Source organism: Canis lupus, chromosome 28 (genome assembly GCF_048164855.1).
Source record: "Canis lupus baileyi chromosome 28, mCanLup2.hap1, whole genome shotgun sequence".
Taxonomy (NCBI): domain Eukaryota; kingdom Metazoa; phylum Chordata; class Mammalia; order Carnivora; family Canidae; genus Canis; species Canis lupus.
The window spans coordinates 5810696-5837124 of NC_132865.1; the positions used below are offsets into that span (position 1 = coordinate 5810696).

Genomic DNA, 26429 nt, shown 5'->3' on the forward strand with positions numbered 1-26429 from the left:
CAGCCGCGGACGGTGCGTCAGGAGGGGCGGGGCCAGCAGTCGCCGCCGGCCCCGCCCCGCCCCCGCCGAGGCCCCGCCCCCCGCCGAGGCCCCGCCCCCTCCGGCCGAGAAGGGGCGGGGCCGGCCGGCGCAGGGTCCGGACTCGGAGGCGCTGCGGGCCGGGCGGTCGGTCGGTCGGTGGGTCGGTCTGTCCGCCCGCCGCGAGCCCTGGCCGCCGCCCCCCGCCCCCCGGCCCGGGGCGGACGCAGGGAGCCGAGGCAGGGCGTCCGGGGCGCCATGAGGGGCCGCCGCCCGGCCGGCGCCGCGGCGGAGGGGCTGGCGGGCTGAGCGCCCGCGGCGGCCGAGGCATGCGGGGCCCCGGCGGGCGGCTGCTGCAGGCGCTGCCCCGGCTCCTGCCGCCCGCGGTGCTCCCGGGGCTCCCGGGGCGCGCGGGGCCGCGGGCGGCGGGCGGGGGCGGCGGGGGCGGGGCCGGGGGCGGGGGCGGGGCGGGCGCGGCGGCGGCGGCGGCGGCGGCGGCCTCGGCCTCGGGCGTGCTGCTGGGCGCCTGCCTGGAGCGGCCCGGAGCGCCCGCGGCCTCGGAGCTGGCGGCGCCGGGCGGGGCCTCGGCGGGCGGCCCCGGGAGCGGCGGCGCGCTGGGCGGCGTGGCGGAGGCGAGGGGCTGGCGCTGCTGCTGCCCGGGCAGCACCTGTTGGTGCCGCAGCGCCGCGCTGGTGTGCGTGCTGGCCGCGCTGTGCTTCGCCTCGCTGGCGCTGGTCCGCCGCTACCTGCAGCACCTGCTGCTCTGGGCCGAGAGCCTCGACTCGCTGCTGGGCGTCCTGCTGTTCGTCGTGGGCTTCATCGTCGTGTCCTTCCCCTGCGGCTGGGGCTACATCGTGCTCAACGTGGCGGCCGGCTACCTGTACGGCTTCGTGCTGGGCATGGGGCTGATGGTGGTGGGCGTCCTCATCGGCACCTTCGTCGCGCACGTGGTGTGCAGGCGCCTGCTCGCCGCCTGGGTGGCCGCCAGGATCCAGAGCAGCGGCCGGCTGAGCGCCGTGGTGCGCGTGGTGGAGGGCGGGAGCGGCCTCAAGGTGGTGGCGCTGGCCAGGCTCACCCCCATACCTTTCGGGCTCCAGAACGCCGTGTTCTCGGTAAGTGCGGCCCCGCCCCCTGCGCGCCCCGAGACCCGCGCCCCGAGACCCCCGGCGGGGCCTCCGCGGGAGACGCGCTGCGGGACGGCGGCCCCTCCCGGGCGCAGGGCAGTCTGGCTAACAGGCAGCTCCCCGCTCCGAGGGGGAGACGACTGAAAAATGCACATTTTACCCATTGGTCTTTTTTTTTTTTTTTTTTTTTTTCTGCAGCAGCTTTGGCTCCAGAGAGCAAAGGTTTCACACGCCTAGCTTTTTCCTCTTGCTTGCAAAAATGCATCCAGGAAAATTAAAAAAAGGCGTCCAGGGTTTTGACCCAAGTTTTTTTTTTTTCTTTTTTTTTTCTTTTAACGACCCACGGCTGAAGGAAGTGTTTGGGTAAACAGCGCAGGGAGTAGCTCCAGAGTCCGTATGACAGTCTCCCAAAATTTGTTAAGAGGTCCCTTCTTCATAAAGGAATTTGCTTTGGTAGAATGCAAAAGGGGAGATCCTCCTGCTTCTTTTTTTTTTTTTTCTTTTCTTTTTTTAAAGATTTATTTATTCAGGAGAGACACAGAAAGAGGGGGAAGCAGGCTCCTAAAATTTGTTAAGAGGTCTTTTCTTCATAAAGGAATTTGCTCTGATAGAATGCAAAAGGGGACATCCTCTTGCTTATTTTTTCTTTTGTTTTTTTTTTTAAAGATTTAATTTATTTGTGAGAGACACAGGTGGAGGGATGAGAAGCAGGCTCCCTGCAGGGACTCGATCCTGGGACCCTGGGGTCACGCCCTGAGCCGCAGACAGACGCTCAACCACTGAGCCACCCAGGCGTCCCGCTTATTTTTCTTTGGAGGAACTTGGTTTTGAAATCACTAGGTAGGGGATACAACAAAATAGGACAGATAACCTTTTGCCTAGTAAGCATTTTTTTTTTTTTTTTCTTTATACACCCCTTCTACACTTTTTTTTTTTTTTTTTTTTTTTTGCCTGGTATCCATATGTTCTGCTTATCCAACTTAGTTTTCTCTAGCTCGGTGCAACTGATTGAGGAATAGAAATACTGCTAGTGAGGAGACCATCTGACTGGAGGAAAAGAACCCAGTCTTGACAACTTCCTGACTTTGGAACGAAGGCATCAGTGACTCTATGTCCCTGCTTTCCTCTTTCCTAAGGTGAAGGGATTGAGCTAGGTTACTGAGTTCCCCAAATTCAATGATTCATAGAGTTCATATAGTGATTTCCAGGAACTCAACCCTTCAGCTTGACTTAAATAATGTGTGTGGAAGTAAAGGGTTACAGCACTCAAAACTGTAGGAATAGATGTATTTTATACTATGGTAGTGATTCTGACACATTGTATTGTTTCGAAAATAAATTGTTAGTTTCTAGAAACTTCCTCATCTTGTTTTGTATTAATATTTCCAACCGCTGATTCCTAAAAGATAAAAATTGGTGTTTTTAGGAGTGTGGTATCCTTTTAAATATCTCCTGATTCATTATTTTGAATGATTTTTATCACCAATTGCTAGTGCACCAACATATTACTTTCACAAGCTGTAACCACCAGGTTAAGCAATTTCAATAAACTAGCAGTTTACCGAAAGAAAGAAAGAAAGAAAGAAAGAAAGAAAGAAAGAAAGAAAGAAAGAAAGAAAGAAAGAATTCTAACCCTACCATTTTTGTGATGAAATCAAGAATTTTTTTTTCTTAATTTTTAAATTCCTTTTGCAAATCTCATGTTGATTCTACTCAATAGCAATGACTGTAGAATGAGAGTCATGGAGGTGTGAAAAGAGATAAGGGTCTTCTTCTTTTTGGAGAGAGGAAGTTTAGTGTTTTTGATAGTTTGATATGTTTTTTGCCTTAAATTTTTCCCTTTTACAACAACTTATAGTATTAAGTATAAACATGAACTTTGACCCAACCTTGGATAATAATGGATCAAGTGTTCTAAGACTTTGGAAGAGGTTTGGGACTAAGGAGAGGTAAAGAGTTTCGTTCTGTTAGTTTGCCTTTTTTTTTTTTTTTTAGATTTTATTTATTTATTCATGAGAGACACAGGCAGGAGGAGAAGCAGGCTCCATGCAAGGAAGCCCGATGAGGGACTTGATCCCTGGTCTCCAGGGTCACGCCCTAGGCCGAAAAGGGCGCTAAACCGCTGAGGCACCTGGGCTGCGCTCCTTGTGCTTTTTCTTGTTCACCTACTGTGTGCTTCCTATCCTAAGCTCTTCCCAAATGTCATTTCTAATCTTTAAATCATCCCTGCACAGTGTATTTATGAGTATAGTGTAGACTGTTGTTTAACAGTTTGGAGCACAGGACTGACTGCTCTGGAGTCCTACTGTCTGCACAGAACCTGTTGACTTTGGTCAAGTTGCTCATCCTCTTTGTGGTCAGTTCATTATTTGCAAAATGGGGAAACTAGTGGTTACTTACATCATAGGATTATTATTGGGACAATTACACAAGATAAATACATGCAGTAGAACCTAGCTTAACAAACACGTGTTGGTTTTTGTCACCATTACTATTTTTCTTACCCAAGGTCACTTGGGTACTAAGTAAATGCTAAGGTAAACCTATGCCCTATGGTTTGATGATAGGGGCCCAACCCATGGTTCCATTTCTTCACTGTATGTTTAGTAGCTACTGTAGTCCTGGGTATATAATGAGAACTCATATATTTGTTAATTAAAAATAAGACCATTTTGGGGTGTTTGGTTGGCTCAGTCAGTTAAACATCCAACTCTTGGTTTTGGCTCAGGTTCTGACCTCAGGGTCCTGGCCTTGAGCCCCATATCATCTTGCTCTGGACTCAGTGGAGAGTCTGCTTAAGGATTCTCTCTCCCCCTCACCTTCACCCTCTCTTCTCTCTCTCTCTCTCTCTCTTTCTCTCTCTCTCAAATAAATGAATAAAATCTTTAAATAAGATAGTTTTTTTTTTTAATATTTTAACATTACATGAATACAAAGAAGTTATACTTTGTGCTTGGGAATAACGTAAGGTAATTATGTAGTTGAAACTGCACTTGACAAGGGGTAACTCTTTGAAGTTGGTGCTGTGGGGTCAAGAGAAAAGAAGGAAAAAAATGGAAAACAGCCTCTTGCAATAGATATCATTGGCATAATTTTACTGTGAGAGAAACAGAGGCTCAGCCCTCCAGGGACTTTCTCAGGGTCACTCAACCACCAAGGGGGGAGCTTGAAACCAGGATGGGCTGATAAGGTTTGTCATACTGTTAAATTTTACTCATAGCCATAGCAGGGGGGATCGTAGAGCCGGGGGATATAGTCTGTTACATCTTGTTCATTTCTTAACTACCTGCTTTTTAGCGATGTCTTTTCTTTTCTTTCTTTCTTTTCTTTTCTTTTCTTTTCTTTTCTTTTCTTTTCTTTTCTTTTCTTTTCTTTTCCTTTTCTTTTCTTTTTTCTTTTTTCTTCTTTTTTTCTCTTTTTTCTTTTTTCTTTTTTCTTTTCTTTCTTTTTTCTTTTCTTTCTTCTCTTTCCTTTCTTTTCTTTCTCTTCTTTCTCTTCTTTTCTTTCTTTTCTTTCTTTTTTTTTTTTTATTAGCTCTTTCAACCAAAACAGTTTACTGAGTTCTCCCAGGGTATGTGGGTGAAAAGAAAGCTTAGTGTAGGCTGATTCTTACTTTATTATTTTTTTAAAAGATTTTATTCATGAGAGACGCAGAGAGAGGCAGAGGGAGAAGCGGGCTCCCGGCTTGGGGACTCGATCCCAGGACCCCGGGATCACGCCCTGAGCCGAAGGCAGAGGCTCAACCACTGAGCCACCCAGGCGGCCCAGGCTGATACTTATTTTAGTCTGACTTTCTGAACTTGTGCCCTCTCTGGCTTCATTCCATCTTCGTTCTATCTCCAAACTCTCTACCCCTACCCCTCTGCCTGCCCACAGCTCCCCACTTTCCGGGCATGGCTCTCTTGTCTTCTTTCCTTCCTGTCTTTTAAAAAAAAATCCTCCCCCTCCCACCCCTTTCTCCTCTATTCCAGCTAAAAGTCATTTTCTTAAAAAAAAAAAAAAATAAAAAAAAATAAAAGTCATTTTCTTAATGCTCGTGATTAAAGAAATTAATCTGAGCTTACCTTAAAGAGGAAGTAAGATGTAGTGGTCACGAGAGGCATAGGCTTTGGAAATAGTCCTGGACTGGCCCATGCTGAGTTATGAGGGGGCAGTAAGCTGGTGCAGTGAAGGCTTTAGGTGTTTGCCCGGCACACAGGCAATTCTCAGTCACTGTTAGCAGTTATTAGTGGTGAGGGTAGTGGTATTTACACTTTAGACCCAGGAACTGGATCGTAAAGGTTAGTATATAGAAGAAGGGAGGGATCTCTCCTTTGCTTTGTGACTATTACGGACTGTATTGCTTTGCTTTTTCCACGCGTGCTAAAGAGGGATAAGGAAGCTGACACTCTCCACTTTTGAAACTACTGAAATAAGAAAAACATACATATACTTTATAGTAGCAGTTATTAGATCAAAAGAAATGTAATTTCCCAGGTACCTATTGAAATTTTTTCCTTTTTTAAAAAAACACTTTTTTTTGGGGGGGGGGGAGCTGGGAAATATTTAAAGCTCCCACCTCCCCCGCTTTTAATGTAATCTTGTATCTGTAGTTATTACCGCCTATAAAGACAGATTTATAGGCATATAGTTTCTGTGTGTGTCCCTATTGTTCTGACCTGGACACATGTCTCGGATGAGCATTTCTTACAGCTGCAGTCAGGACAGGTTAAATTATGCTGTAGTAAAAACCCCTAAATCTCCATGGGTTAAAACGTAAAGGTTTACTTACCTGTGGACACAGAATCAGGTTCAGCTTGGTTTGGGGAAGGGGCAGGGAATCTTTGCTCTGGGTCACTTGTCAGCCAGGCTGACAGAACCATCATCTTTCACTTCGTTACTGTGACATGGTGAATTGCACACTGGTTTTTCAAGCTTTCATCTGGAAATAATCTCACTTTTTACTGGCCTGAACAAGTTACCTGGCCAGCAAGCGGTAACTTCAAAGAGCTAGGCATGTGCCAGGAAGGAGCTAGGACTGGGGTGTTTGGTGGCAGTCTCCATGACTCTGTCACTTGATTATCTCCCTTCTCTCTCTCTCATCCCCCACAACTAATCATTGGCTGAGTCCTATGGATCTTAACCTCCTGAAAACTTCTATTTGACCTGCTACCATTACTCTGTTTCAGGCATCTCTGCCTCCTACCTGGTCTCCTTGCCTTTGGACCAAGAATTTCCAACTTTTCTCTCTCTCCAGAAAGATCTTTCTAAAATGCAAATCTTTTTTTTTTTTTTTAAAGATTTTATTTACTCATAAGACACACACAGAGAGGTAGAGACATAGACAGAGGGAGGAGCAGGCTCTTTTCAGGAAGCCCGATGCAGGACTCGATCCCAGGACCCCGGAATCAGTCCTGAGCCAAAGGCAGATGCTCAACTGCTGAGTCACCCAGGCATCCCCTAAAATGCAAATCTGATCTTGTTGCTCTCCATTGGGAAACTCTCTGGTGGGTTTTCTCTTCCCCTAAGGATAAATTCCAAACCCTCATAGCATACATACCTCTCTCCCGTGTCTTGCCTTTCCTCAATTACTAAGTGCTCTTTGATGTGTTAACTTCTTTAATACTCAGCATTCTAGGAGGTAGACGTGATATTTCTGATTCAAACAGCAAACCTGTCTGTAGCTTTGAAACGTCAGGTTTTCCTTTTTCCTTTCCTTTTCCTTAGAAGAAACTTGTCTGTAAAGTTGGAAAATAAAAACATTCACAGGAATAACATCCCAGTTATTATTCCAAACATCCTACATGTAGTGAGCATGAGAGTAGTCTCTTAAGATCTGCTCTCAGATGCCCCTTTGGAGACATCTGGACTTTCTGTAGTTTTTTTTTTTTTTTTTTTTTTTTTTTTTTTTTAAGATTTTATTTATTTATTCATGAGTGACACAGAAAGGAGGCAGAGACACAGGCAGAGGGAGAAGCAGACTCCTTGCAGGGAGCCCGATGTGGGGCTGCAGGCGGCACTAAACCACTGCGCCACCAGGGCTGCCCCTTTCTGTAGTTTAAGTTGCCTTCTGTGAAATGTCGGTTTTAATCCAAAAAGTATCATGTGATAATTGGTTGACATGGGTAACAGAATTCATAATGGTACTTGCAGCTTCCAGAGGGGAGATCCTAAAAATAGTCTCTGTCTCTTTTTTTTACTTTGGTCATGGAAAAGCTTAAAAAAGTCAAAGATCTGATAGGTTCCTTTCCTTAAATAATTCCCCATGGGAAATTTTGTATCCATCATCATTTAATCTTTGAAACCTAAAATAAAAACATGAAGCATACCATGAAAGATTGTCTTATTCATAGGTTGTATAGATTTACATATGTGATACCCCTTAATCATCACAGCAGGTCTTCGAGGAGCTATCCATGACTAAGAGGAAGTTACTTAGAGGACTGGTTATCACTTGAAATCAGACTTGGTTCTGACATTTACTGTGACATCTTGAGCAAGTTATGGTTGCTCTTTTAAGCCATACTTTCTGTTGGAACATGTGTTTAATGATACCTGCTACGTGATGTGACGAATACATAGTTGACTGATTATTTAACATTTCCTCCTTTCCATCCTCTGCATTCCAAAGAGAGGACATCAGAACTCAGATTTTTTTTTCTTTTGTAACTTAACAAATATTCGTATTACACTGAAGTGTCAGGCGCTGTTCTAACACGCGCACGTTACTTGCTTGACACTCCTTTCAACTCTAAGCCTCATTTTACCACTAAGACTACTGAGGCACAAGGTGGCAAAGTAACCCAGGAGCACGCAGTTAGTAAACGGTATAGAAACGAACTTACCCACGGTTCTGCTGTTGGTCCAAGAAGAGCTGAATTTCTCAGAGATTTCCTGATTCCAGGTGCAGAACACTTGCCCTACAGCCCAACACATAAATGTAAGGTGGACCTCCTATGTGTCAGGCTCTGGGCAAGGCTCTATACAGTTGAATTAGACATTATCCCAGGACTTTAGAGCAGGGGTCGACAAACTGTGGTCCCTGGCTGGGTCCACCATCTGATTTTGTATGGCACCCAAACCAAAAGGTTTTTTTCATCTTTAAATGATTGGGAAAAAAATGTCAAAAGAAGAATATTGTGTGCACGGTACATGAAATTCAAATTTCAGTGCCTTTAAGTAGCATTATTGGACTACAGCCATGCTCATTCATGTTTGTACTGGTTGTGCCTCATTTTAAGCTAAAACGGCAGAGTTGCAGCAGAGACTCCATGGCCTACAAAGCCTAAAATATTTCTTACCTGGCACTTGATAGAAAAAGTGTGCATTAGAGCTTCAGCAGTGACTGTAATAAAACAACCATTAAGCCTGGGCCCCTGCATCTGTAGGACGAGGCCCTTAAGCTCTCCTGTATATCTTACTTACCTTTGCATTTAAGAAAATTATCTTTTTAAAAACAAAAGCAATAAGTACCTGGGTACTGGGAGTAGAAGGCAAACAAAGTAGAAATGAGTAAATTTAAAAGTACAAGACCTGGCCCCATCACCCTGGCTCACTTCTCAGTGAAATCATTTTAAAGAATTATGTGTTAGCAAACTGTTAATCACTTATTTTTGTGGGTCCATAATTGGTTAAAAACAGCAACAGAAAGATCTTCTGTTGGTTTTGGGAGGGCAAGGAGCTGTGAAACCGGGGTACGAACTAAATGACAGCGAAAGGTAATTAAAGATGAACTTGAAGCAAATAGAACTAATGTATTTTCCTCACCTTTGCACTGAGTAGTCAAGAAAAAAAAGAGTTTTAGTAATTTAGGTCACAGTTGAAATTAATTTTACAAGTAAATAAAAGTTTTGGACTGGCTCGTGATTGTAAGACCACAATTATGGTAAAGTCTTAGCCTCGTGGACTTTTGGGGACCTATAGTTCTGTCTCAGTTCCTCTGTGACTTTGGTGAAGTCATTTAATGACTGGCCCCGTCTTCTTATTCGTAAAGAAAGAGGTTAGACAAGGTCTCATAGTTTGCTCTTAAGAAGGCAGATGTTCTGAGCAACAATTTAACATGCCTCCTTCTTTTAACAGTTTGGCAGTAGTATGTTTTATAAAAATGTTTTCTCATCTTAAATTCTTATTCTGTATTATATTTATGACCATAGACTCAGATGCAGATGATGGGTCATGATACTTGTCACCGTTCCAGCATTATCTAATGATCCTTTCTTCTCACTGTTAATACTGATTCACTGCAGTATTTGTTTAGCAGTGTTCATTGTAAAAATTGAGAAGTATGGCTAAGTACAGAGAAGAAAACAATCATTAAGATTTTGGCGTTTATTTTTGTAGACTTTGCATTAATGAATGCCTGTGCTTTCCTTTTATGACATGGGGAGTGATTCTTGTGACCTTTTACTGGATGTAATGAACATTTTGGTCATTAAGTGTGGTACAGAATGACTCAAAATGGACACTGTCAGCTATGGTTTTCTGTCTTTGTATCTTTATCCCTGCTGAGAGCTGGGTCTTAGATATAGAGGCATTAGATAAATTTTTGCTGGATGAGTAAAAATAATAAGCCTGTGTCGTTTTTCAGCTCTACCAATAAGATCTTTTAAATGTATGTTCCAGAAAGTATATGCAGTGAAACGTGTGTGTGTGTGTTTTTTTTTTTTTTTTTTTTTTTTCGGGGAAAGGGTTAGTGTGTGTGTGTGTGTATTAGTCAGATTCTCAAATGGATCAGTGACTCCTAAAATATTTACGAACCATTAAAAGCAGTTCCTAATTTAGGTACATTGAACTAATGAAAAGGTCTGTATGTATGAAGGTGGCCTCTGAATTGTAGGTAGACCTACTGACCTAACCATCTTTGTCCGTAGAAGCCTATACATTGAAGGCCTCTTCAGCTGTTAGAGTGGGGTCTCTCAGAACCCATGCCTTGTTTTTGTTTTTTTTTTTTTTCTTTCCAGTAGCAAGACTTTCCCCAGTACTTTCACAGTTGCTGCTTAACAAGAGGGTCTCAAGCTTGACATTAGGTTGACCTCGGAGGTTACTGGAAATGCCTCTAGTACTCATTCAGTACTCACTTAATAAGTAACTGGTAGGTACCCAACCTGTACCCACTGCTATTCTAGATGCTAGAGTCATAGCAGCAAATAAGGCAAAGTTCATCTCAAATCCTTTAGAGTGCTTGCAGTCTAGGAGATCAATAACATTCCTAGGTATGGTATGGCATAAATTTTGCTGATAATTTTCATTTATGACATTATTTCCTTTTGAGGGGTTGGGGGAAGGTGTTTTCGGTTTTTGGACAACTAATTGCAAGTGGACTTTCTGTCCTAACGTCTTTATAAACAGGAATTATGAGAAGTCTCCATGTTTATAAGTAGTTTTGATGTTACAGTCCACATCCGATGAATATTGGTACGTTTAGCACCTAATACATAGTAGGCATCGTGCTAGAGGCTAAAGACAGAATGAAGAACAAGACAGGTCCCTTTCTTGACAGAACTAGTAGCCTGGAGAAAGGGCGAAGGGCAAACAGATGGTGAAATCTTCTGTCACTCTCTAGTGTGAAGGGGATGGGGAGGGTCTAGTGTCCTATCAGAGAACTTGAGAACTATTCTTAACACAGGCCTGGGAGCTCAGGGAAGGTTTGCTAGAGACATCCATGACTGAGCAGTGAAATATGGTTGAGGTTGAGGACCAGGACTTTTGCCCAAGTAAGAGGAGTGGGAGGAAAGATAGAAGTTTCCTTGTCAGAAGGAACAGTGTACAAGGGCCCAGAAGGAAAAGCGAGCAAGGAGTGTTCTAAGAACAAGAGAATTTTGATGTGCCTGGAACATAATGTGATGTGAAACAGGAGATCATCAGAGTCTGGGGCGTCAAGCACGTTGCCTGCTGAAGTGAACCCCAACCTTACTCTGATGGCAGTGGGAAAGGATTAATGCAGGACTAGATTTGCATTTTTAAAAGATTTCTTCAGGATTTAGCATAGGTGGTGAGTGGTGGGGAGGTCTCCCTGTGGGAACTAGAGAGGAGAGACTGAATAGGGATAGAACAGACAGTAGGTAGGTTTTTTAGGGATTTAGCAAGTGGACGGACAAGATGGGCAGGAGGGAGGAATGAGCCTGTCACTGACTTCTGAGGTGTCTGGCTAGAGGGACTGTGATTGGGGACAGAGGGGGAGAGGTATCTTGGGGAGGGAAGGAAAAGGAAGGGTGAATAAGTTCATGTTTTTTTTTTTTTCTTATACTGGTGGTGAAGTTTTTATATTTCTGGAGATGAAAACCACCGGTGACCCTCAAACGACACAGGGTCGACCCCCACCCCCCCCTGCTCAGTCACAGATCTACATATAACTTCTGACTCCCCGAAAACTTAACTACAAATAGCCTACTGTTGGCCGGAAGCCCTAGGAAGCCTTAGGGACAGCTTAAGGAGTCGATTCACAGATATTTTGTCTGTTACTACATACAGGTAATGTATTATCTACTGTATTCGTATAGTGAAGTGTGCTAGAGAAAAGAAACTCGTACAGAAGAGCAGTACAGTCACAGTACTGGACTGTATTTCCTGGAAGAGGTCCGCGTATACGTAGTTGTAGTTGCCATTTGCAACTGTTTGTGAAATATCGATAGTATTTTGAGGATATATATACAGTAAGACACACAGTTTGTCAAATAAATAGTAATTAGATGAAAAGATGAAACCATATTCGTTTTCGTTTCCTTTGACCATTCCTTTCTTAAAATTATTTTGGGGGTTTACGATTTTTTTCTATATATTATAAGACATGTTTTTAATTGGAATTTACCTTCATTGCAACTTTCTCGATTAAACAGCATCCTTGGGACACCTGGGTGGCTCAGTGGTTTGGCGCCTGCCTTCGGCCCAGGGTGTGATCCTGGAGACCCCGGGATCGAGTCCCACGTCAGGCTCCCTGCATGGGGCCTGCTTCTCCCTCTGCCTGTGTCTCTGCCTCTCTCTCTCTCTCTCTCTCTCTCTCTCAATCTGCGTCTCTTGTGAATAAATAAAAAGTATTAAAAAAAAAAAACAGCATCCTTATTGTATAAGCCAAGAAAATTCAGGAAAGCATACTTTGCTGAAACTAAGATTCGCAGAACTGTGGGTAAAATTCGAGCTCTCCTGAACACAGATCACCTTTATATTCTTCATTAGATCCATGTCAAGATATTCAGTGTAAAAATTATATAGTTTCTGGGATCCCTGGGTGGCGCAGCGGTTTGGCGCCTGCCTTTGGCCCAGGGCGCGATCCTGGAGACCCGGGATCGAATCCCACGTCGGGCTCCCGGTGCATGGAGCCTGCTTCTCCCTCTGCCTGTGTCTCTGCCTCTCTCTCTCTCTCTGTGACTATCATAAATAAATAAAAAAATTAAAAAAAAAAAAAATAAATAAATAAATAAATAAATAAATAAAAATTATATAGTTTCTTAGTGGATTCACTTAAAGCCAGTAAAGCCATTGCATAAATATTTGGAAACTGAGGAAGCGGGGAGGGGGGGGGGAGCTTTCTGGGGGGAGCTATACTTTGTGCTGTGCCTGAGGGGCAGCAGTCCCCACTTCCAGGAGCATCTGAGTGATCCATCTGAAGATAGAGGTTTTCTTACTCTCAGCCCCAAACATCAGTCAGCTCTTGCTCTTTAGAGTTAAGCATTTTTCTTTTCTTTTTTTCTTCTTTCTTTCCCCCTCCCCCTCTCAGATGGGCTCTCTGTTTTCATGATCTCTTTGGTATAAGGTCATGGTCTACATTAACCCTTACTGGCCCAGAGAAACAAATCACACCTCTAAGCAAAGCACAGTACCTTCGGGAATAAGAACGCAGGTGCCTCTGCGGTGCTTTTGGAGGATTAAAAGCATCCTTTTTAAACTCTTCCTGGAGTTTTAATGATCACAGAAGCGGAGCCACAGGATAACAATGACATCCCCGTTTGAGATTTATGTTCTTCAAAGAATGGAGCTGGATGCCCATCCTGAATAGGATATGAGCTTAGAGGAAATGCTGGAATAATTTGCAATCTGTTCATCTCAACGAAGTCAGTAAACAGTCGAAAAATGTGTGTGTCTGTGTGTTGCCGTACTGGTTAAATTATTTGACACTCCAGCAGAACTCGAGAATGATTAGCCAAAATCCGTTTTTTACTCTCTTTAGACATACAGCTTTTCAGAAGGGACATATATATAAACAGTGACCCCTGCTTTTTCCCCAGGATGAGGTTTTTGTCATAAAAGGTTTGGCAGGAAAAAAAATAATAATTAAAAAAAAAATAAAAGGCTTGGCGATATTTGATTTCTGCTTTGGACAAAGGTCTTGTTAAAGAGTTGAGTTGCAGGCTTGTTTCCCGCTTAGGAGATGTGCTTAACATCGCCTTTTGGGTATTACTGACTTCACATCTGAATGTCAGTTTTATGTTTTCCTTAGAGAAACTTCATCACATTTAAAGACTATGGACTGAAGCTTTGCATTCTGATATTTTGCAACTTAAATACTTAAAGACAACTTCCAAAACATGTAATGTTCTATTATTAACTGCAATATCATGACTTTTGTGATTCATCGTTTTGCCGTGTGTTCCCATTTTATACATTTGGCGTGTTCGTTCTGTAGGAAGGTCTCTGTTGCTGTAGGTACCCCAAACTGACAGGAGCCTCTCTTCACCTCGTTCTTTGACGAGGCTCTCCGGTGCTCTTCTCCTGGATACAGACTCGTTTCCCTTTTCACCGCAGGCCCCTACCAAGTGTCACCCCAAGTACTTGCCTTGTATAGGGTTCCCTTGCGTGTGCTCTGTAAACTACCCAAACCCCACTGCCAACCGCACTGATACATCCTGTACCTTCCGTGCCACGTTGTCCTTGCTCATTCTCAGAACACCTTAGCTTCCCCCTCCCACCTGTCTCTGCCTGCCAAACCATGTTTTGTTTTCAGAGTCCATTTCAAATGCCTCTTCTTCCACATGGTTGCCCTCTGGCCCCTATTCCTGCAGCTAAAATTAATCCCTGTTTACCCTTTAAGATCCTTCTCCAGAATCCCTTATCACCTATTTTTAGGTAGTTGATGTGTCTTTGCCAGTGTGTAAATCCTTTGAGGTAGGACTCGCATCTTCCTTTCTGTCTCTCGCAGGCACCTGCCAGAACATCTTGGCCTGGGCAGCATGGAGTCAGTAATTATTTAGTTAAATTGTTAACCAGTCACTGTAGTGTTCTTTCCAAACCAGCAGTGGTGGATCTCCAGCTAATCATCTGAGTAGAGATGAATGTAGCTTTATTGAAAGTAGGAATTACACATTCATTAGATTGGGTTAGATTGTAGTTAGAGTAACTGTACGTCACTCTTTTAAAATACCAGATCTTGGGATCCCTGGGTGGCGCAGTGGTTTAGCGCCTGCCTTTGGCCCACAGCGTGATCCTGGAGACCCAGGATCGAATCCCACGTTGGGCTCCCGGTGCATGGAGCCTGCTTCTCCCTCTGCCTGTGTCTCTGCCTCTCTCTCTCTCACTGTGTGCCTATCATTAATAAATAAAAATTTAAAAAAAAAATTAAAAAAATAAAATAAAATAAAATAAAATAAAATAAAATACCAGATCTTGGGGCACCTGGGCAGCTCAGTGGCTAAGCATCTGCCTTTGGCTTAGGCTGTGATCCCGGATTCTGGGATCCAGTCCCGCATCAGGCTGCCTCCCTCTCAGAGTCTCTCATGAATAAATAAATAAAATCTTTTTTTTCTTTTTTAATTTTTTTTATTTATTTATGATAGTCACAGAGAGAGAGAGGCAGAGACGTAGGCAGAGGGAGCAGCAGGCTCCATGCACAGGGAGCCCGACGTGGGATTCGATCCCGGGTCTCCAGGATCGCGCCCTGGGCCAAAGGCAGGCGCTAAACCGCTGCGCCACCCAGGGATCCCTAAATAAAATCTTAAAAAAAAAAAAAAAAACCTACAACAACAAACATCTTAATATTAGCAAAAAGAAAAAAAAGTTTGGTAAAGTGGTCGATAACCTCCTTACATACTAGTAAACCGAGGGGGGGATATAGAAAAGTTATTCACCAAATTAATAACACTAGTAACAACAATAACACAACATTCTTATCCAGGAATGTTTCTATAATTACTCAAAATCTTTTACCTCTCTTGCTAAAGTTTGATGGTTTTATTTATATTATACATTTCTTATTCGTGTACCTCTAAGCACTTGTGTTGTTGTTATATTATACTCTGACCAAGGAAACCCATAAAGCAATGCAAGTAGGAAGATGTATATTTAAAACTAATACCAAAAAATAAAAATAATATCCATATAAACTAGAATGCATAGGATAGAGTCACGAAATACCATTTTTACTCCCTCAAATTAGGAAAGACCAAAATTTGGTACTTTAAGTTGGTACAAAGTTTTATGTAAATGGAAATCTGACTTGATAATGAATCAATCTGCTTTAATCTGCTCCTCTAGATTACTGATCTCTCCTTACCCAACTATCTGATGGCATCTTCGGTTGGACTGCTCCCTACTCAGCTTCTGAATTCTTACTTGGGTACCACCCTGCGGACGATGGAAGATGTCATTGCAGAACAGAGTGTTAGTGGATATTTTGTTTTTTGTTTACAGGTGAGTTTGAGGCCAAAGGTCTTTTTTATTTTGATTTTTTTTTTTAATTTTCTTTTTGTATGGCATTGCTGATTTAAGCCTAATGTATTTCATTGAAAATAATTTAGGAGGATTTTTCCCTTTTTATATCTTTTTTTGTTCTCTTTCAATTATACTTTATATTTTGACATTTACATTTTAATTGTGTGGATATATGGAAGTTTATTGAACTGAATTGAAACTTATTAAAAATTCTTGGGCAGCCCAGGTGGCTCAGCGGTTTAGCATCGCCTTCAGCCCAGAGTGTGATCCTGGAGACCTGGGATCGAGTCCCACGTCGGGCTCCCTGCAGGGAGGCTGCTTCTCCCTCTGCCTGTGTGTCTGCCTCTCTCTCTGTGTCTCTCATGAATAAATAAATAAAATCTTTAAAAAACAAATAAAAATAAACAAAAATTCTTTAAATAAAAAAGAGATTGAGAAAAATAAGGTTCTTTTTTCAGTGATTTTCAAAGTTCTCATTCTTTTTTGAGTTTTTGTGAAGTGTTGTTAATACTATCTGAAGATAATTTTAGTGAGATTTGGTAAAGTTGGGTTTTTATCTTACCTTTTCTTCAAATTATTAAACTCTGCAATTGGTAATTTTAAAAGAGTATTATACTGGCAATGGAAATTTTTTTCTAGTACAATTTGATGTAGAACAAATTTTTTTTTTTAAGAAAGTATTGCTTTATTCCATTCCATTCCAAATTCAAATAAGATTTGTGTAATGGACTGGTACAAATTGACATGCAAATTATAGTATACCTACAATTACAAGATTGATAAAAAATTCTGCTATGTAGGCATATTTACTCAGTTCCTTTAAGTTGCAACAGGAAGAGTTTAAAAAATCCATTTCTTTAGTCGTGTTACATGTCCTTCCTGAGATTTACCAAAATATGAAATCACCATAACTTTTGATGATTTAGCAATACGTTGATAGTAGCTTTTACTGAGAGCTTTATATGCTGTATATTTAAGCTCATTTAATCCCTACCCAAAGGCTAGGAGGTATGTACTTTTATTATCTCCAGCCAATTGTGTACATTTCTTCCCAACTCCTCCTGACATCAGCAGTGGTAACTTGAAATTGATCGTGGCAGGAGTATTTAGACCATGGAAAATGGCAGGTGCTCCAAATCAAGATTCCTATCTCATCTCCAAGAGCTAGTTTATTGGCACACCAGTGGAGAGTAATTTGTCTAAAGTCACAGCTGCAAGGGGTAGAATCACGATATGAACCAAGGCATTTGACTCTGTAAACTATACTCATAATGAGGACTGTCGTTTACTGAGTGGATAACACTGAGGTAGCCAACATCTTATTGGTCCCTTAACTTGATAGTTTTAAGTTTTATTCTTAAACGTACGATATCATATTGGAAATTTAGTGTTAGCAGTATTCTCAACTTTTCAGGTACTATATTGTATTAAAATCACTGGTAAAGCCAGAGTTGATTTTCTTTCTGTTTTTGAGTACAAGTTCAGTAAACAGAGTAAACCCAGGAATATTTACATTGAACTATAAATAAAGCTTATCAACTAAATGGCTAGTTTTAGGAAAAATTTTGTAATATTTTTTTTAATTTTATTTATGATAGTCACAGAGAGAGAGAGAGGCAGAGACACAGGCAGAGGGAGAAGCAGGCTCCATGCACCGGGAGCCCGACATGGGATTCGATCCCGGGTCTCCAGGATCGCGCCCTGGGCCAAAGGCAGGCGCCAAACCGCTGCGCCACCCAGGGATCCCGAGTAATATTTTTGACATTCAGGGAATCCCTTTTTTTTTTTTTTTTTTTACTTTTTTTATACAAAGTTTATATATATATATACACACACACACACGCACACACACATAAAGAACCTAAATCTAGGTTTAGAGTTTTTATTATAGTTGATTTATTTTTATTAATGTAGTAGGTTAATCACATCCTAAACTTTTTATGCATTATATCTACATGGTAATTTATGTTTATAATTATCCTGAGGTACTATAACAGTCCAACATACACTGCATTCTCAGATTTTTTCAGTATAAATTTAAGTACCTTTTATGTTTTTCTAGTTTCCTGAAAATGAATAATCCATTTGAAGTATCTTTTCCCCTTTACATTATGTTTGAATAATTAGAACTTGTTATTTTCAGTAGGTTTCATACGATTTTTACTACTTGATACTTTATATTTCTATGCATCTTAGTGAATCATTCAACTGTAATTGGTAGAATTATACTAAAACAAAATAGTTCACATGCTTGTCAGAAGTGTTTCTAAAAATATAGGACCTTCTTTTTTTCCCCATCAAGTTCTTACCCCTTTGAGCTGACAAATTTAAGCTTAGTATACAAGATGGGAGAAAAAGAGCAAATATTTCTTAACCCAGACATCTGTGAAAAACAACAGTAACTACCACAACAACAAAAAGTAAAGTTGTATTTATGCCTCAGTTTTATTTATTGATGTTACTTATAGCCTCGCCTCGTATATTTCAGAAGGGGTTTAATTCAGCTTACAAAAGATACACAGGAGAATAAAACAGGAGGGCATATAAGTCCTCTTGAAGAGGGAAGTACATAGGAGAAAAGGGTGAAGCTTAGGTTAAAGTTAGTAGAGAAAAAAAAATAAAATAATAAAGTTAGTAGAGTAAGTGTATTCATGAGGTTTCTCATATTTTACTAGAAAGCCACAAATTTGCCTCTGAGCTTTATAGCCACCTAAATAGAATCCAGTATTTGTAAAATTAAGCAATACAAAATAGATCCAACTTGGATTCTGTGATCTCTCAATTCCGTTACTCTTCTCCATGCCCTATATTTTTCTGTGTACCCACCAGCCAAAACCCTGGATGAATCCAAGTTTTGATATGCTTTGCACCTGTTGTTTTCAGGAAGTCATACAACCAGATTGGTAATATTTAATTCATTGTCACAAACCTTCTGCTGGTTTCTCAACATTACCCCATTTCCCAACTGTTTCCTTTGTCTTCCCACTCCCTCATTTCCTTAATGACTATTGCAAACCTATCTCAGCTCCTCACAATTTTGACTCCTTTATCCCCATTTTTCCTCGTCAGTCTCAACAGATCACCTCCTTTGCTTACCAGAAAAATCAGAAGCCTTCAAATGAGAAAACCTTTAATTTTCGTCTAAGAAACCCACTAATAATCTTCTGTTCTGCTCAGGCTCTCAGCTTGCTCTCCACTTGACAGTGGAAGAGATAGATGCCTTTGTGTAGAAGGATTGTCCTTTTACTTATGTTTGATTCTCTTGTTTTTAAAACAAGTTTTTTTGTTTTTTGTTTTTTACATTTTACTACGGTGGTGGCGTGTTGGTAAAAAAAAAAAAAAAATCAGTACAAATTGCTGGGCCCTCTGTCTAGAAGGGCATCTGGGGAAAATCCCATGTAAAGATGTAGCCAGTGTACGCTCACTAGGAACCTGAAAAAAAATTTTCTGCTAGATCTGAGCGTACTTGATGTGGCTGTCATGTCATTGTTAACTTTGTTGTTGTTTTTTTTTTTTTTTTAATTTTTATTTATTTATGATAGTCACAGAGAGAGAGAGAGAGGCAGAGACACAGGCAGAGGGAGAAGCAGGCTCCATGCACCGGGAGCCCGACGTGGGATTCAATCCCGGGTCTCCAGGATCGCGCCCTGGGCCAAAGGCAGGCGCCAAACCGCTGCGCCACCCAGGGATCCCTATTGTTAACTTTGTTGAAATCAGATGTACTTTCCAGTTCTCTTCTGGCTTGATCTCTTAGCAACCTAAGATTCTGTTAACCATGCCCTTTTATTAAAAAAACCTTTTTTAAACACTTTTAAAACTTTTTAAACCTTTTTAAAACACTTTCTTCCCGGGATCCCTGGGTGGCTCAGTGGTTTAGTGCCTGCCTTTGGCCTAGGGCATAATCCTGGAGACCCGGGATCAAATCCCGCATCAGGCTCCCTGCATAGAGCCTGCTTCGCCCTCTGCCTGTGTCTCTGCCTCTCTCTCTCTCTCTGTCTATCATGAATAAATAAATTTTTAAAAAAACTTAAAAAAAAAAAAAACACTTTCTTCCCTTAGCTACTTAGAATTTTTTTTTCCTGCTTACCTGGTTCATTTATCAGCATCTCTTCCTCTTTTCACCCCAAAATTGGTGTTCCTTTCTGTTCTTACTCTGAAAACTTTCCTTTTTGGCAAATCCTGTTACTGTGGTGGCTGCTATCATGTTTATTTGTGTAAGGACTACCTTAATACAAGAGCTCAGCCTTCTTTCCATAGCTTTGGACCCATTCCCTGAACGGTTTGGGTATCTGTTAGGCACCTCAAATGCAGCATGTCTGAGGCAGAGCTTAGCATCTCATCTATACCCTTCCTAAATCGTTTCTAACATCTTTTCCATGTCTTTTCATGGCATCACCATAACACTGATAAGTATCAAACCTTGGGTTTTCAGAAAGCAGATCTTGTTTTTTTTAAAGAGAACTAACCTGTTAGAGAACAAACAGAAGATTTGAAGGCCCACCTTTAAAATACCTAATTTGCTCAGAATTATATTGAGGAATGGATACCCACTTACTAGTGCCCCCCCCCCAACGAGTTCCAAATTCCCCTCTTGGAACCCCGCCCCCCCCCCCCCCCCCCCCCCGTGTGCTCTGCCTCTATCCTTCTCCCACTACCCTCAGTGCTTTCCCACAAAAACTATTAAAATTATGAGCATGTTTAATTGAAACAGTGTTATATTTTAGGGTCACTATGGTTAGAGCAGCCTTTGAAACTTACTGGGTCATTAAACATCACCTGTTCTAATAACCTTGTTGCACTGAGAATATTTGCTCCAAACTCTGAAGAACTGATTTACAAATGAAGTTTTGGAATAAGTACCATTTAGAAGATATGTACTGCCTAAACATTGTGATGAACATAGAATGTTAAAGCACATTAACACATAAAGAGGAGAATGGGTGACGGGCACTGGGGGTTATTCTGTATGTTAGTAAATTGAACACCAATAAAAAATTTAAAAAAATTAAAAAAAACACATAAAGAGGAATCACAACTTCCTATTGGACAGTGGGAGAAGCACACATAGTGATGTGAAATCATATCACTAGTTGAGTGGCTAAACCTAGACCAGCACCTGACTTTCATTTCAGTGCTTTTTCTAGTATCCCTTTGACTCGCCTTTTTTTTTTTTTTTATCACCATGTTTCCCTTTATTTTTGTTTTTTCCCTAAGCACAATTTCATGTTCACGATCTCTTGTCAATTTCTTTTGAAGTTTATTGGCATTTCATTTTTTAAAAGTGGTTCTTAGGGATCCCTGGGTGGCGCAGCGGTTTAGCGCCTGCCTTTGGCCCAGGGCGCGATCCTGGAGACCCGGGATCGAATCCCACGTCAGGCTCCCGGTGCATGGAGCCTGCTTCTCCCTCTGCCTGTGTCTCTGCCTCTCTCTCTCTCTCTGTGACTATCATAAATAAATAAAAATTAAAAAACATTTAAAAAAAAAATAAAGTGGTTCTTAATATTTTAAGTTTTGGCTACACGAAGGTAGTTCATGTGCATATGGTAGTGCTTCTCTCTAAATGGACTTAGGAATACCTATGGACATTTATAGTCATGCAAGATATGATATTACATTAATTACATGAATAAAATTCAGCCAGCAGACCTCTGTTGTAGACATTTTTTTTTTTCCTTGAAAGAAGCTTTTTGGTACAAAGAGGCAAGTTTGATTTGTATCAAGCAAACATTTATATAGATTAAAAGGGATGTATATGCTTGCCTTGGGTTAACCTGATACCCTATGTTGGTCACTTATATGTTGTAGCCTCTACTCCCAGTAGAAGCAGCAGAGGAAAGCATAAATGGCAATGGTGATAACCTATTTAAAATTCTTACCTGACCATATTTGAGTAGCGTCCTGCTTGAAACATTTCTAATCCAAATTTATTGGGTTTATTCCTCCCTCTTTTTTCTGTGTAAAATATTATTAACTTTAATGTTTTGTTTTTATTCACAGATTATTATAAGCATAGGCCTCATGTTTTATGTAGTTCATCGAGCTCAAGTGGAATTGAATGCAGCTATTGTAGCTTGTGAAATGGAACTGAAAACCTCTCTGGTTAAAGGCAATCAACCAAATACCAGTGGCTCTTCATTCTACAACAAGAGGACCCTAACATTTTCTGGAGGTGGAATCAATATTGTATGACTCTAATGAAATGTATGATTGTCAAGAGCTAGTGTGCTGTCCAAGGTCTAGTGGTCACCTTACTCTAGTGGGCAGAGACAAGTTCTAATTGTATTACGGCACAAACAAAACTGACTAGTTTTTAAATTGCACAATTTTTTTAAAGGAAGATCATTTTCTGGATATGTAAGTGTAAATGTAGATGCAAATATGGGCTGCACCTCTTGATCATTTATTATGCCCTCAATGGCCTATAGGTCTGCACTTTAGTGTTTTTTTAATTGTTTTCTTTCTGGGTACTTATGAACAGAGAAATAACCCAAATATTTTTCTGCCTAGTGTCTTTATTTATAAAGTCCATGAATATTAGTTGTAAGCATCTTCCCTACTTAAAATGATGAGTAAAAGTATATACTTTTAAATGTATGATATTATTTAGATGTTCTTTGTCCTTTTCAGAAAATGTAGTGGTTTTTTTGTTTTGCTTTTTGTTTTAAATGGGACCACTTTGCTTCCGTTTTCCAGACTAAGTTAGAAATAGACATTAACTTTTGGTTGAATGTATTTTTGCAAGCATCATTGCAGGGCCATTTACACCTATTCACACAAGCTTAAATCCTACATTGTGGGACTGAAGTGCTCTTAAGATACTTTTTTATTTTCACTGTGTAATATGCAAAGCAAAAGGGAAATCATTTAATGGGTGGTGGCTCAAATTAGAACCCATGTTCTAACTTCATTTCATCGGCTTTACTCTCCTTAGATCTTTCATCAAAGGGCTGTCCCATTGCAGTCTTACTAAAAAGTTTTAGTAAAATAAACTTCTTTTTCTTTTTATATTCATCATTAGGCTTTGAGATAAAGATTTTTTCCTTTAAAATGATGGGCTTACCATCATTGAAGATGTCACTCAGGTGGCCTTGTTTGATCAAATCGCCTTTTTAAAAAAACCAAGCTTTAAAATCATGTTTATAAGTCCACTGAATTACATATATGTCCCCATAGTCTTCAGCTTTAAAACTATAACGTTAATACCCAAATTTGTATTATTTGCCCTACAATAAGGTAGGTTTATTTGATTTGTTTTTTGGTACTTGTTTTTCTCTGATAAGACTCAGGAATTCTGAAATGTGAAATTAAGTCTCAATTCTTTCTCTTGTAGCATGAATTGAGTATATTTATTAGTAGCACTTAGGAGTATAGTATACAATAATTTGGCATATGATTAATATGACCTATGTATTACTCATATATCACCTTGTTTTTAAAATGGTTTAATTGTGAACTTGATTCATTTTTTTACAACCCAGATTATAGATACAAATGCAAATTTTCCGGTTGGTATCTCTTTTTTTTTTTTTGCCATGAAAATTCCACCTTATCAGAGACCTCCCATTTGCCTTTTCTTTTCTTTTTCTTTTTTTTTTTTTTTAAGATTTTATTTATTTATTCATGAGACACACACAGTGAGAGAGAGGCAGAGACACAGGCAGAGGGAGAAGCAGGCTCCACGCAGGGATCCCAATGCGGGACTCGATCCCGGGGCTCCAGGATCACTACTTGGGCCAAAGGCAGGCGCTGAACCGCTGAGCCACCCAGGGATCCCCCATTTGCCTTTTATTAGGGTAAAACCTTTGCCCTGATTTATTAAAGTGCAAAAGAATTCTTTGGAAGCAGAGTATTCTAGTCTTCTGCTAGAGACACATTGCACTCGATAATTTTAACGCGTAAGTTTTTTGCTTGATTGCAGTTATAATTGTTTTCCTTTCCTTCATCATGTATAACTTTTCTCACCTTTGGGTCACAGTGAAGTTCACTGATATGTCCACATCAAGAAGACCTCAGTGCACCTGATCCGAGAGTCTACAGTAGTTAATTGGCCTCCAAATCCTTCTTTCTTTCATTGATAGAAAAAAAAAATAAGATATTAGAATATTCTTATTCTTTTTTTTATCCTAATTATTTTTATTTTTAAAAGTAACTTTAGTTTAATAATCTCAATGAACAATATGCTTGATTTATTCTTCTTTGCCTAACCTTGACAATATTTTTCTTGTGCTTCTTGTTTGTTGGTTAGTTTTTGTTAGAGGAATCATTTAAGATCATTCCTTTCAGACTTGTGTTACACTTCATGTATTTTGAAGTGCATTTATTTACTTAGCATTTTGTAACTTGAATAATTTCACCAAATAAATACCTTTTGGTAGTTTGTAATGAGTTCTTCCAATTATTGCATTTTGCTTCATACTTAAATATATAAAAGGTAGAAGAGAAATAATTTTTCCATATGCTGCCAATTATAATTTAATATAATAAAATCATCCATTTTTACTTAAAATAGTATGGATTTACTATTTCTAAATTACTAATGTAAAGCTGCAGTTTTCCTTTTCTTGATTATTTCTGGCCTCCAGGTAAACAGCAACCTATTATATTCATGTTATTTGATAGCTGAATTTGGTTACTGGGTATTGGATGTGCTCTCTATAAATTTTATGAAGCATTGCCATGCCTTATTCACCCCATCTTTAACCTTGCATCCCAGATTTATGGCAGTAACAGATTTTACAGGTTCCTTTTATGTTGCCCAAATAATGCCTCCCGTTATAGAGTGTGTATTTGTAAAATAAAATGTTTTTATTTTGCAGTATAAAGTTGTTTTATGCACATTTTAAAAAGCATACAACATACCTAATTTCTAAATCTGATGAAAGATACATTCCATTTTTAACTCTTTTGGGCCTTTTCCTTAGTTTCCATATATTTTGGTTTATTGTTAAATGTTTTTGTTTACTCTTTGCCAAATTTTGTCATGTAAATTGTTTTTAAAGAGCACATCTTTTTAAAACGTGTACATAATTTACTAAGTGCTTTCACGTCCATTTTCATTTGATCATCTGATTTGTGAAATAACTTGAAATCTGTACCCTTTGGTTTATGAAAATAATAGAACCAGATCTCTGTCATTAGAACATGTGTTTTGAGTTTGTGTTCAAAAGTGACTGTGTGGATTTATCCAGAGCCAGCCATACTCGTTTTATGTACCTCGTAACCAACTGCAAACCTTCCTAAGATGACTTTGCTTTGATAGGGTCAGATATGACTCTAATGTTTTATTTCTCTCCTTGAGAGGCTAAGTTCAGTAGTTTCTCTTACTTATCCTTGCTGTCACTGAGCTAAGTGGTACAGCTTCCAGCAAGTCCCAGCAGTTCTGTGTGTGTTAAATGTGCGACGCTGATTTGGACTGTTCCTGGGGAAGGTGCTATGTATGGCTTACTTATGTCAAAATTTGTGGGACTAGCTTTAGAATGCTTGAGAAAGTAGCTAGGTTATCTGCCAGGGTGATACGGGCCAGTCTTTAGATGCATGGTAAATCCATGCTATTCAAAAGCAAGTGGCATTCGCAGAGAAAAAGAAAGGTTCATGAGGACCTCAGGAACAGTGATACTGGCCTAGGTTGATGACTTCAGTGATGGAATTTTGTTTCGGAGGCCCCTCACTTATCAGAACAATAGCTAAAATAACACTCTCTGGCTTTTAGATTGGACATTGCTGATTTCTATTACAATAAGCTGTATAGGATATAATTCTTTTAAAGCTCATCTCTTTTTAAAAGCCTTTAAAGAAGGGAGAGGAATCACCTGTGTCCACAGAATATTTGAAACTCAGGAGTTCTAATAACTTTGCATATTGAACATGAACTGTTAATTACACAACTAAATTATAACTTGGTACTTCTAAATTGCTGAGTGATTGCTGCAAACTATTTTCTACGATACCAGAAGATTTAAAATAGATAATTCGAAGGGTGATAATTGATATCCCAGATCACTTGTGTGCCTGAGAAAATAAAAGGTGATATTTTATTTTCCTTCTTTCTTCTCATTCTTTCCCTCTATAATTTAGTGGACTGTATCCACAGGAAGGAGCAGTTTAGGAGGAAGGGAGGGTGGAATGGATGGAATGGTGGTAACTGACCCTAGATGGAGGATGGTTATGGCTACGGCTCTAGCAGAGGCCCTGTGGAGAAATGATTCTGATCTCTAACATTGGCACTTGCTTTTCCAGTTTGGTTCTTCTAATACCCCTAAGTCATGAAATGCTACCCGCCTGTCGAAAAAGTCCTCAGTCCTTTGTCCCAGGCTGCAGTAATGTTTACGATGCCTTCATAATACTGAAGGACTTTCACCAATGTAACTTCCCTTTGATCTCTACCCTTCTTCCATAACTTTCCTTGAGGGCATATTTTGCTGTCATAACACTTTCATCTCAGCACCTAGAATAATACCTGTCCTTGATTATTTGCGGCAGGTCCCATACTGCCATGTGTACATTTTTTTTGGCCATTTATGGTCAAAATGGCTTGTTAGAACACAAAATAGGCCCAAGGCGGGGATACCACATGTCACAGACTGCTTTCAACCAGAGAGGTGCCTGTGGAGCACTCATTGGGTAAGCGCGTGTGGCAGTGCGTGTGCTCATTACCCAAGATCGTTCAGT

At 40.5% G+C, this 26429-nt stretch overlaps 1 protein-coding gene across 2 annotated transcripts; it reads left to right on the plus strand.

Moving 5' to 3' along the window:
- Positions 1-347: 347 nt before the first annotated feature.
- TMEM64 (transmembrane protein 64) lies at positions 348-24901 on the plus strand. Of its 2 annotated transcripts, XM_072803967.1 has the most exons (3): positions 348-1130; positions 15585-15740; positions 21759-24901. In XM_072803967.1, the coding sequence occupies exons 1-3, from the start codon at positions 348-350 to the stop codon at positions 21948-21950; spliced, it is 1131 nt and encodes a 376-aa protein (XP_072660068.1). In that variant the 3' UTR covers positions 21951-24901. The 2 variants fall into 2 exon arrangements, with proteins under 2 accessions (XP_072660068.1, XP_072660069.1); XM_072803968.1 differs by lacking the exon at positions 15585-15740.
- The last annotated feature ends 1528 nt before the right edge of the window (positions 24902-26429 follow it).

Bases quoted from the DNA above. Each gene is read 5' to 3' on its own strand.
- TMEM64 (XM_072803967.1), top strand. From the start codon at position 348: ATGCGGGGCCCCGGCGGGCGGCTGCTGCAGGCGCTGCCCCGGCTCCTG. The intron at 1,131-15,584 runs GTAAGTGCGGCC...CTGCTCCTCTAG, and splicing joins TCCAGAACGCCGTGTTCTCG to ATTACTGATCTCTCCTTACC. The intron at 15,741-21,758 runs GTGAGTTTGAGG...TTTTATTCACAG, and splicing joins ATTTTGTTTTTTGTTTACAG to ATTATTATAAGCATAGGCCT.